Below are 12,442 nucleotides of genomic sequence, written 5' to 3' on the forward strand. Positions count from 1 at the left end.
ACCGAGAATGTTTTACTCACGTATGCTGTCGCGAAAGACTCCGAGGACACACTATGCCATGATGCCTTTGTAAAAGGCGGTTAACTGACAGAACTTTGCTAGTGGTTTTATTCATTTTTACTTAAAATGTAAGAATATCATATTGTACTGGTCTCTCATAGAGAGAAAAATAGGAAAATTTCTCTCAAATTTTTCAAAAGGAATTATTAAACACAAAATTATGGCGCAAAAGGTGCCGAACTACTTGTGGATCACACATGCTAGATATATACTCTTTGTGTGAGCAATGGCAATATTAGGAAATGATATGAAGTATATTGTGACAGGCCAATCATTTGCGATATTCGTAGCTGCAACAGATCCAAGTTGGAGCAGTAAACATACATGCATGCAAGCACACCTCCAGTGTTGAATAACATAAGTCTTTCTATCATATGTGCAAATGTCTCTGGATAAAACACTCTGGCATAATATAATAATTAGATGATCAAGATATACATATATGTGAACAACATAAGCTGTCACTGAATATTTATAAAACAAATTTCAAACATAGTATTTAAACAATGTAAACTCCAACCTTTGTCACTCTTAGGTAAAAAAATATTTGCCATAATTCATATAGCTTCAATTACACCATGATAATGGCAAAGTGTTAAGCCAAAATATCTTAAGATTATGTCTTTTTGGCTGTACACAAGTGACCTGGCAAATATGAGCTGAATCAGTTGGTCGTGTCAGGGGCCTTCCCCTTGTTAGTTATGCTGCATACACCCTAACAATATGTAGCAGTAAACAGTGGCTATCTAAAATTTCTTACAAACAGTGCAAGTTGAATATCCTTTACTCATTCAAAAGATATTTTACACAATTGGAAAACTAGTGTATTTGATGTGTGTGTTACTGGACCCTCCAATCCTACCTAACAGATTTAGCACGTTTTAACTTTCCCACAGCTAACGCCATTTGTGGGCCTAAAACCTTTTTTGAGTACAATGAAGAAGTTACAGCAGCCATAAATACATATCTTATGTAAAAGGAGATTATATGAACAGATCAGTTAATTTACAAACTTGAAATTTTCTTCTTAGCCTTGTGCTGCTAAGTTTGGAAATGGGAAAATGTTTTGCAACAACAAACTAGCAACACTTGAGTTCATTAATATAGCAAAATACAATTATTTCTAGCATTAAATGTTTATAAAATTAACTCTCACTTCTTATCGTACATGATGTTCATTTTTCTTCTGTGAAGTAACTGTTACACTGCAGTAATAGTCAGTTAAGCAACAAGAACATTTAAAAATTTACACACATACAAAAATTAGCTATTGCTTAAAATTTCACCAGCCTTAGTGTTTTTAACATTATATACGAGATACACAACATGTTAAGTAAATTTCTAAAAAAAATGTCACGTACTTGAGAGTTGCGAGAGAGGCTTTCCGCTTGGTTGAGTAGACTAGGATGAAGCCATGGACCAATTCCTCACGAAATGCATTGGCACCATGGAATGAAGAAATGATAACCTCAACTTTGCGTTTAGAGTCACCCAAAAAAGTTTCTAAAATTATACTTCGATCTCCACTTAAAAAGCAGCACTGGTGACTCAAAAGAGGCCCCAAAATATTTTCTACAGAATATGGATCACCACAAAACATGCACATTATAATCCTGAAACAAATACATTTATGTACTTTTTAATCTGATACCAGTACAAATGTTAATGTCTTAAATTTTCACATAGACAGATATACTTGCACAATGGATTAATCATTAGGCATTTTCTGGACTTAACAATAATCATATTCACTAATTAAACAGCAAAAATGGTGGTTTATACTTTTCACAGGGCACATCTATTAATCACTTCATTAAGGGAGGAGACAGACATCAAAAATGTATATTATAATTTCATTGATATTTACCAACAGCTCAACTCGAGTGAGATAACATATCATACTAACAGCATAATATTTATTTTTATAACTTTTTTAAAGCAGAGTATTTTGTAGCTTTTTATTTACTTATTTATTTATTATCTTTCTTCTTAAGCTTCATGTTCAGAATCTTCTTGGAAGGAAGTTTAGCCTTTAGTGTCCAATTGACAACAAGACCATTACAGTAAGAGCACAGGACTGGATTAACAACGTTAGAAACTGAAACTGGTAATGTATATTTCAAAATAACCATTTTGACATTTTCCTTTAGTGAATTAGGGAAGCAATGAAAAACTTAAATCAGTTTGGTCAGATGAAGATTTTGAGCTCTACTCTTCCTAAATGCAGGTTCAGTACATAAACCACCGCACCACTTCACTTATGTAGAATATTCTTGGCACCGAGTTTGCTGTAGATTCTCATTTCCACGCACTGGGGGAATTTGTGCATGTAATTTTAGTCTCCAAGTGTCTTATGTTACAGTGGATCGTAATGCTTTTTTTGAGTAGCCCTGCCATGCAGCTAAAAAAACCACAGACTCTATACAGCTTCTTCACAATGTAGTAGCACAAATGGGTCTGGGTCTGGCAAGCATGGAAATGAAATTAGAATTTCTTTTCAACTTTCTATTTTCCATGTTATCTATGGAGAACATGTAAGCTGTATACCTGAGCTTCACCAAATGTTACCACAGCGATTGTGAATGATCATGTATAACAAAAATGAAAATGATAATGGATTAGTGAATGTTACTTAAGTTCACTGATTAGCTGTTTAACTGTAAATTTGTGTAAATGAATAGTTCACAAAATAATGCTCACATTCAAAATGCAGCTAAAAATCGCACTGAGGTTAAGACATATTTCGGACAGACAAAATGAAAAAGATTTATACTGAAGAGTCAATGACTGATTAAAATGTCAGCTCTCTTACAAAAACTTCAATCCAGTTACATTGTAAGTTCTTGTGAGTAAATCGAGCAAATGGACTGATATGACTCACTAAAGTCGACGATATTAACTGCAGTGACCAGAAAAAGGAAGAAAGCACATAGTGTAGTGGTAAGCAGAGATGGGCATTATTTGATTACATTTCTATCTAGATCGTTATTTGAGTAAGTATATCACCTAAACAACAATTTTTTAAAAAAATTTTTGGATCACTGTCAGGAAAAGCACAGTGATCAATAAAACTATAATAAAATCTCTTCAGTAACAGCAGTCTTCATGGCATGTAGGTTATTTATTTCATTGAGTGACTGATTTTGATCTCTTATAGGATCATCCTCAGACCACTTTACTCTGTGAAATAGAGTAATACACTTTCTTACAAGCAACCCTTTGAGTACCAGACTGCAAGTTCAATCTTCAGTATGGTTCATTTGAAAGTGTTGTGTTAACAATTACGACAGGAAAAATATTAGCTGCTAATGGCTTACCATGTGCATCAGAAGGGTGACAGAAAAGGAGTGTATGGGAGGTGCAGAGATGAAACTTCTATGGGATGTACATATTACACTTCACAAAATGGACACCATCAGCATTCAAGAAATGTTCACAACTAACTATTAACTGACACCATGAGTGCTCAAATAAAAATGGCATGCCACAAGGATCAAAAGTTTCACACTATCAAGATCGAAGGTGAACTCCCTGAGAGTTGGAAACCATGGAGGACGTTCAGCTAGGTATCTACTCTTAAAGAATGGATACAGAATCATACTGGTGTAACTGGGTGATGAGAACTGATGGGATGTGATGGCATGCAACTAAATGCGAAACAGTCTGTCGTGGAACTTGTTGTGAAATAGGCTATCCTTTAAGGCATAGCTGCAGGTAGGTACTCACCCTACACATTGTACATTTAAATGTGTGTGTGTGATAAACTGAGAACAACTGGATCATTAACACATCAGAAACATATCCAGCAAAGGAAAGTTACTAATGAGGAAATGGAAACTGGTACTCTTGCCACTAGGGTTCGAGAACCTTGAGTTAGTTCACGTCAAACTGCAAGGGAATCTGGCATGAGCCAGAGTAGTGTTGTTCATGTTCTGCATTGCCATAAATATCATTCTTACCGTATCAGTCTCCACCAAGAATTAACTGGTATGGATTGTATGCATCACACTGAATTCTGCAAAAGGGCTCGACTTCAGATTCAGAGGGATGACACATTCATTAATTTGATTTTATTTACTGATGAGGCTACATTCACAAACCATGGAAATGTTAATTTTCATAACATGCATTATTGGGTAACTGAAAATCCATGTTGGCTGCGGCAAGTAGCACATCAAAAACCTTGGTCGGTAAATGTATGGTGTGAGATTCTGGAGGACAGAATTACAGGTCCCTATTTCATCGAAGGAAATTTTAATGGTAGGAAGTACACCACATTCATGCAAGAAACATTAGGTCTGTTATGGGAAGAAATACCTTTAGAAATGAGGAACAGAATGTGGTATCAACACGATGGGTGCCTGGCACATTTTTTGCTAATGGCTAGAAATGAGCTGCAGAGACAATTCCCGAATCGTTGGATTGGACGCGGAGATGTGTCATGGCCAGCTCATTCACCAGACTCGACGCCTCTGGATTTTTTCTTGTGGGGTTTGGAAAAAGACATGGTTTATAAAGACATTACAACTACACCTGAAGATATGCAAGGGAGAATTGTGCATTGGTACTAATGGTCATCACTTCAAACACCTCCCGTAAATGGAAGTTCATGCCACCTTTGTGACCTTCACAGACCTTACTGTTACACATCACGGGATTCGTCTCGATAGCCGCTATCATAAAATAAGTACCAAACTTTAGCATCCCATTAAAAAAAAATAAATAAAAAAAATGTTGACCTTCATATCTCTGAAGCGACCCCACCTAGCAACAAAAAACCAACGTCATATTATGGCCCCCAATGTCCCATGCAACTTTTGTCCCACAAACATTTCAGCTCCTATCATACTTTCAGAGTTATTCTAGGTGGCACATGATGCATCAATTGCCAACACCTATAACTGGTTTTCGCAGACTACATGTAATCACGATATTGTCTCTCCAACTATCAAGTGATTTAAGCTGCATCACAGCTCCGAGGATATCTACTTCTAATTTACCCATGTTGGCAGCTGTTCTTGATTCAAATTCTGGAACATTTACTTCTGTCTTCTTTGGTGAAGGAATTTCAGAAGGCTGTGTTTAGTAACTCTCCTTTAGCAGTGCTGTCATCGACAGCATTTCCATTGCTATCACGCAGAGAAGGCATTGACTGTCTCTTGCTTCTAGCATACTTCACATACAAGCAAAAGCTCTTTGGATTTTCTGCCAGGTTTTGAGACAAAGATTTATTGTGGAAACTATTAGAACCATCTCACATTTAAATCTGTGATAAATTTCAAGCTTCTGTAAAATATCACCAATCTTGGAGATTTTGCATTCGTTTAAATTTGGTGTGTTGCTTTCATTGTTTCTGTAACAGTGTTCTGACCTATTTTGTGTACCAGGGGGATCAGCTCTGACGTTCGTTAATTTATTTGCTTTAAATCTCTCAATTGCTGTCAATACTATGTCTTCAAATTCAAGCCACATGGTTAATTTGGAAGGAGTGGAGATCATCTCTCAGGAAGGTCTCAAGTGAAGTTTTGTCTGCTTTTTTGAATAGCTATGTAAGGAAAAAAACACCTACAGTTGTCCTTATGATGTCATTTATTGCATGACTACCAGTTTTGGTTGTGGCTGAGTTGCCCCTCTTCTCACTATAATCTATCATAGATCTCTTGAACGAAAGACTGTGCCCAGTTCTTGGGAAAAGGCAGAGGTCACACCCGTCTATAAGAAGTGTAGTAGAAGTGATCCACAAAGCTACCGTCCAATATCCTTGGCATCAATTTGATGTAGAATCTTAGAACATATTCTGAGTTCAAACATAATGTGGTACCTTGAACAGAATGACCTCCTCAATGCCAACCAGCTTGGTTTTCGAAAACTTCGATCATTTGAAACCCAACTCGCCCTTTTCTCACATGACATACTGAAAGCTATGGATCAAGACAACCAGCTAGATACAGCATTTCCTGATTTCTGAAAAGCATTTCACTCAGTACCACACCTACACATATTGTCACAAGTATGATCATATGGGGTATCAAGTGAAATTTATGATTTGATTGAGGACTTTTTGGTAGGAAGGACACAGCGTGTTACCTTGGATGGAGAGTCATCATCAGATGTAGAAGTAACTTAGATGTGCAGCAGGGAAGTGTGTTCGGACCTTTGATGTTCATATTGTATATTAATGACCCTGCAGGCAATATTAATAGTAAAATCAGCCTTTTTGCAGATGATGCAGTTATCTATAATGAAGTACTATCTGAAAGAAGCTGCATAAATATTCAGTCAGATCTTGATAAGATTTCAACATGGTGCAGAGATTGGCAATTTGTTCTACATGTTCACAAATGTAAAATTTTGCACTTTACAAAACAAAAAAATGTAGTATCCTATGACTATAATGTCAATGAGTAACTGTAGGAATCGGCCAGCTCGTGCAAATACCTGGGTGAAACACTTTGTAGGGATATGAAATGGAATGATCGCATAGGCTCAGTCGTCAGTAAAGCAGGTGGTAGACTTCAGTTTTTTGGTAGAATACCGTGGAAGTGCAATCAGTTTACAAAGGAGATTGCTTACAAATCACTCAAGCGACCGGTTGCAGAATATTGCTCAAGTGTGTGGCACCTGTAAAAAATAGGACTAACAGGAGATATTGAACAAATACAAGAAAGGGCATCATGAATGGTCACAGATCTGTTTAATCCATGGGAGAGATACAGAAAGAACTGAAATAGCAGACTCTTGAAGACAGACTTAAACTATCCCGAGAAAGTCTATTAACAAAGTTTCGAGAACCGGCTTTAAATGATTACTCTAGGGATATTCTGTAACCCCCATGTATCGCTCACATGGGGATCATGACGCTAAGATTAGAATACTTACTGCATGCACAGAGGCATTCAAACAACCATTCTTCCCACGCTCCATATGTGAATAGAACAGGAAGAAACTCTAATAGCTAGTACAGTGGGACATACCCTCTGCAATGCACCTCACAGTGGTTTGCAGCGTATAGACGCAGATGTAGGTATATTTTTTGTTTATTTTTGGAGAATTTGGGAATTACAATATTCAGTCTCACTACAACAACCCTTTTTTCACTAACCCAGTATCCGTTTTGATGCTCATTATTAGCTCAGGATTTTTTGTTGATAAGAGATCGAGTGTGTTTTCAGAACTGTTTACTATTCGAGTGGGCTCATGAACTGACTGCTGAAAATAATTTTCAGACAATGCGTTTAGCACAATTTCGGACTATGTTTTATGTAGACCTCCAGATTTAAACATGTATTTTTGCCAACATATCGAGGGTAAATTGATGTCACCACCAGCTATAACTATATGACTCTGGTACGTGTTTGAAATTAGACTCAAGTTTTCTTTGAATCTTTCAGCAACTATTCCATCTGAGCTGGGAGGTTGGTAGAAGGATCCAATTATTATTTTATGCCAGTTGCCAGCAATGACCTCTACCCATACTAACTTTCACGAAATATCCACTTCAATTTCGCTACAATATAAACTACTTCTAACAGCAACACACATATCACCATTGGGTCTTTTGCAAAAATTTTGGCTGAACTTATCTCTGGCTTTAGCCAGCTTTCAGTGCCTATAACAATTGCAATGTGTTTTGGAATATATGTTGACCTGTTGGTCCCCCTCTAACTGGCTTATAAGTTTGTTCAGAGGTGGGAGGAAGTTAAGGGCAAGCCATCAGGCCTTGTAAAGTACTGCACTGTCCCAAACTTCGGATTGTGCACAGTTTTACCCTGAAATAAAGGCAACATAAAAACGTTTCGGAGGTAGCCAGCCGTAGCAGTTACACTACCGATGTGGTCCAGTTACACCAACTGCACTTGCCAGTAGCTCCCTTTCTCCCCTCCTCTTGTTAATATGTGGAAGTACTCACATGTATCTAGCCAAAAGATGAAGCCAATAAAAACTCTTAATCTGCAGCATCTTCCTCCATTCTACCAAGATTGCTAGCACTATCCGAAAGGGTCTTTAAATATAATTACACAATTTGTTCACATTTCTAGTGCTACAAAATGATTGAATGCAATAAGGACTTGGTGGTTACTAATGACTGACATCAGGAATCAACAGACATTAAATCTTAAGTCTCCTAAAACATTTGTGGAATGCTGCTGGATGTCTGAAAGTGTTTTGGGAGTACCTCTGAGTAAGCTTTCCATTAAAAAGTGGAGACTGAAAAATTTTGAAAGAGACACTATGAGACCATAAAAAGAGTGCTAATATTGCAGCAAACTGGCAACTTTTTTATCAAGAAAGTGTTACAAAGCAATTGGAAGACTTTCTCACCTTTCTACACCAACTGCAATTATTGCAACAATGTCTTACCCATGATTAAAAAAAAAAAATAGTTAACTGTAATGCTGTCCATCAACAAGGGAGGCTTACAACAAGGAGCCAAAGAAATGTTGAAGAAATTGGGTTACAAGTTTGAAATGATGTTATCACGTAAAAAGTAGATTTATTCTGAATGTGATTTGGGAAGTGAAGCTAACGTGGAATCACAACAAAGTTAGTTGCCAAAAAGTACAGTGGAATTGACGATTTTTCAGTTTTTGCTTAAGAAGATTGTGATTTGATAGCCTTATATCGTTATCCTGAAACAAAGATATTTTCAGGAGATATAAAACACCCATACCCTCTTTGCATGCATAGCATAGAACTACTTTTCTTGGTGTGTCATAATGCCAAATCTTTGAAAATCCAATAAATTTTCTGATGCGATATTTGGAGGGGGGAGGGGGGGGGGAAGAAGAGGTTGTTCTCAAAAGCAATTTAAAATCAACGAAGAGTATATCGGTTGAATAAATGACAAAGAATTGGAGCAATAAATGTCACTGGATTTCAAATTTATCTATTATTCATAGCACTTCTTATTCACAGGTGATGAATATGTGTTTTTAGTTGTGTAAATGAGTAACGTTTTGAAGAAATATTTTTATTTGCAAGTCACAAATAACTAGTAGCAGTGGTGGGCTACTGAGTAGAGCACTGGGCTCTTGGCCACGGAGGTCCCAGGTTGGGATAGGGATTTCTCCTCATTCCAGTCCCTCCAAGATGGCCCCATGTCCATTCAGCCTGCTATCAAAATTATTTCTGGGGAACTTTCCCAGGGTAAAAGGGAATGGGGTGATGGCCCCACCACCACTCCCCTTTCCAGTGCTGTGGCCAACAGAAAGGTTACACTCTATGTGCAGTTAAGCCGATAGCCTAGTCACAGGTTTGCGCCACAGGCTTTACCTTTACCTATTCATGAATAATAATTTTTATCCATTTCTCAGCTCTGGTGGCAAGCGAAGCACATCAAGCACGCACATGCTGCAATTGAACAGCCTATGTGCAGATGTGTGGCTGTGGTCAAGCGCTAATTTGGCTGTGTCACTGAGTGAGGCAGTGTTGGTCATCTTCGGAAGCCTCCACAAATGTACATGAAAGGCACTCATGCCTTCTTTGCACCTACCTGGAAAGCACTCACATGATCCATGTGCCTTCAGAGCTCTACTCTGCATGCCTAGTCCAGCCTAAATGCCTGTGTTATGTCCTGATTTTTATGATTTACACTGATGTCCTGGCACTTTGGCACTAAACTGTATCATATCAGTTTTTGAGATGTTTACAATCTATTTAACTGGAATTACATTTCTTGGCTACTGGTTGTATTAATGAAACAATAAAAAAAATTGTTTTGTTCCAGGATTTTCAGGTAATACATATGGATCATCTGAAAGTAAAAGACTAGAGTTCACACAAATGGGACTAACAAGCTCCATTCCAAAGGAACTATACCAGCATTTACCTTTTGTAATTTAGTGAAAAACCTACATTTGGATGACCATACAAGGATTTGGACCACCATCTTTTCAACTAAGTGTCTTAGTCACCAAGTCGCCTCTCTTAGTAGGTATGAGAGAATATAAAACACAAGATAACAAATCAAATTATACTGGGAATAGAAGATTTATGGACAGAGCTAACCAAGATTATAAATGTTTATTGTCTTCATATATGACACTTTAACACAGCTTACTTTTGAGAACACAAAACGTAAACACCACTCAAGGATTAGACATTATGTCTGTTCAGACTGGACAACTGCTGCCTACAAGGCAGTACAAGGAGCAATCTAAGATTGTGGGACCAGCATGTCGCAACTTCCTGCGTCCTTTATTGCCAGTACATTAATCCTGATAATGCTGCTGCTTCTTTATTCAAGCAGCTCCTCATTTGGCATCACAAGGTTGAGTGGACCATGTGGACCATGTTCCCACACCTTCCTACCTTTTAAAAAAAAAAGGCGGGGGGGGGGGGGGGGGGGGGGGGTGTTACCAGGAATCAAAACCGCACAAAAGGCAACGATACTACCGTGTCAAAGGTGGCGACTCTAACCATTTGGTTACAGAGGCACTCCCTTTGAGAATTTAAGAAATCAAATTATATTGCTGCATTGTACATCTCCCTTAAAAGCTGTCACTAGAAATGGGTGTTTGATTTTGATTTTTTTTTTTTTTTTTTTTTTTTAAATTGAAGTTATTCTCTAATTTTTCATTCTCACTACTGGTTGATACCGTATGTGGGACTTATTTACATCATTTTCCTCTAGAACAATACTGAAATATCATTAGTCTGAAATATGCATTAATAATTAAAAATTAACATTGATGGGTCAAAGAAGCACACAAGAGATGGGCACATAAAAATTAAGATGATCAAATGGCAAATTACTGCTAAAAACAAGGTTTCATGTCTATGAAATTTATAGCCACTAAACACAATACCTTTAATTCATTATATTTAAAACACTTCATATCAGGAAATAAACTTGCAACTATGAGAAATGAATTTTTGATGATAAAGTACACTGCACAAAAATTTCATAATTTCAAATATCTTGATCTTGTTCTGCAACTTGATATGAAGGATATAAATAAAAACAGCGCAACAAATCATCAGTCTCAACACCTTCCTCTCTTAATCACTTTGATTTTTCTTAAGAAATTTTAGAATGTGCACTATTGTGTTTGTGTATATTGCTACACTATAGACACAAATAGTACCCACAGCTGAGGAGGTGGGCCCTTGCAGGAAAGTATCTTTATAAAACACTAGCTACCAAAGTGCTTGTACTGAAAATGTATGCTACATACAGTACCCAGTACCAAACAAAAGATGATATACATACTTTGTGTGCAGGCTGCACGTTAAATTCTACAATTGTCTGGTCCAATCAGTTTCCAACAGTACTGTGCACGGAATAATTTACAAAAGTGATATCTTTCCACTTATATCCCAGAATTTACTTCCTGCTCTACACAGTGATAAAAACACACAAAAGTAGACACAGGAGAAAAAAATCACATACATTACCTGATATCAGGTTCTGAACACTCCAATACAGACTGGTAGACATTTATAAAGCCTGCTCTGTGATGGATACTTTGTATCAGCTGCCGCAGTGCTTCTGCTATCAATGAAGGACTAAACCGTTGTGATGGATCCATCTCATCCACAGATACACCAATGAAGGGACACTGTAAACTAAGATGTATCATATTTCATTAGGAAATGTTTACTAAATTTGAGTGTGAAAGATACATGATCACACAAAACAAAATTAACAAACCTATCAGCCAAATTCTGTCCTTCTTCTTGTAACCTCAGCACCTCTTTCTCATCAACTGACTGATCAGCGACAAATAAAATCACAATTGGTAAACCTTGAAATGGTAAACGATCTTCTTGCTCTAAATTGGAGAGCAGAGTTTTTTCCAAACTATCTCGGACATATTCAAATGATTCTTGATTGGAATACACACAAAAGCACCCTGTACAATAACCAACATAAGTTTAAAGGGTTATGTTGAAGTAATAATAAGGAATATTAAAAAATTACTAATAGAAAATCATTTTTCTTACCATTTGGCAAGAATTTTGAAGTCTTGAAAGAATTCTGGGGTAAACTAACATCACCATCAATAATTCTATAATCCAAACTGTACAAATTACAGTCTATTTCATATTCATCATCATCACACTGTTCCTGTAAGAATGACAAGAAACTGGTGATCAGATGTTCATCATCATTTCATTTGCAATATTTCTTTAAAGCAAGCACGTATGCATATCATATTAAACAACTACATATGAAAAACTGAACTGTGACACTTGACTATACTGCAACAAAAAAGTACAAATCCACTAAGACATGGAGTTGTTATTCTGGTTGTATTTTAGAGCACAGTAGTTACATATAATACACCAAACATATTATGAAATATTTACGAGTGATCAATATATGAAGAACTACACAATGTGCTTCCTAATGATCTCAACAGATCACAGATAAGAGCCC

The 12,442-nt window shown here is 36.9% G+C and overlaps 1 protein-coding gene across 5 annotated transcripts in view; it reads right to left on the reverse strand.

The window, feature by feature from the left end:
- Positions 1–12,442, reverse strand: part of LOC126183263 (rho GTPase-activating protein 190) — a 308,492-nt gene that overhangs the window by 197,414 nt on the left and 98,636 nt on the right. For all 5 annotated transcript variants that reach the window (XM_049925082.1, XM_049925086.1, XM_049925085.1 and 2 more), the window contains exons 11-14: positions 12,007–12,130; positions 11,714–11,915; positions 11,458–11,628; positions 1,422–1,673 (exon numbers count right to left, since the gene is read on the reverse strand). In XM_049925082.1, coding sequence (XP_049781039.1) covers positions 1,422–1,673; positions 11,458–11,628; positions 11,714–11,915; positions 12,007–12,130 — 749 coding nt within the window. The remainder of the gene's footprint in view (positions 1–1,421; positions 1,674–11,457; positions 11,629–11,713; positions 11,916–12,006; positions 12,131–12,442) is intronic.

This window comes from Schistocerca cancellata, chromosome 4, assembly GCF_023864275.1.
Source record: "Schistocerca cancellata isolate TAMUIC-IGC-003103 chromosome 4, iqSchCanc2.1, whole genome shotgun sequence".
In the NCBI taxonomy this organism is placed as follows: domain Eukaryota; kingdom Metazoa; phylum Arthropoda; class Insecta; order Orthoptera; family Acrididae; genus Schistocerca; species Schistocerca cancellata.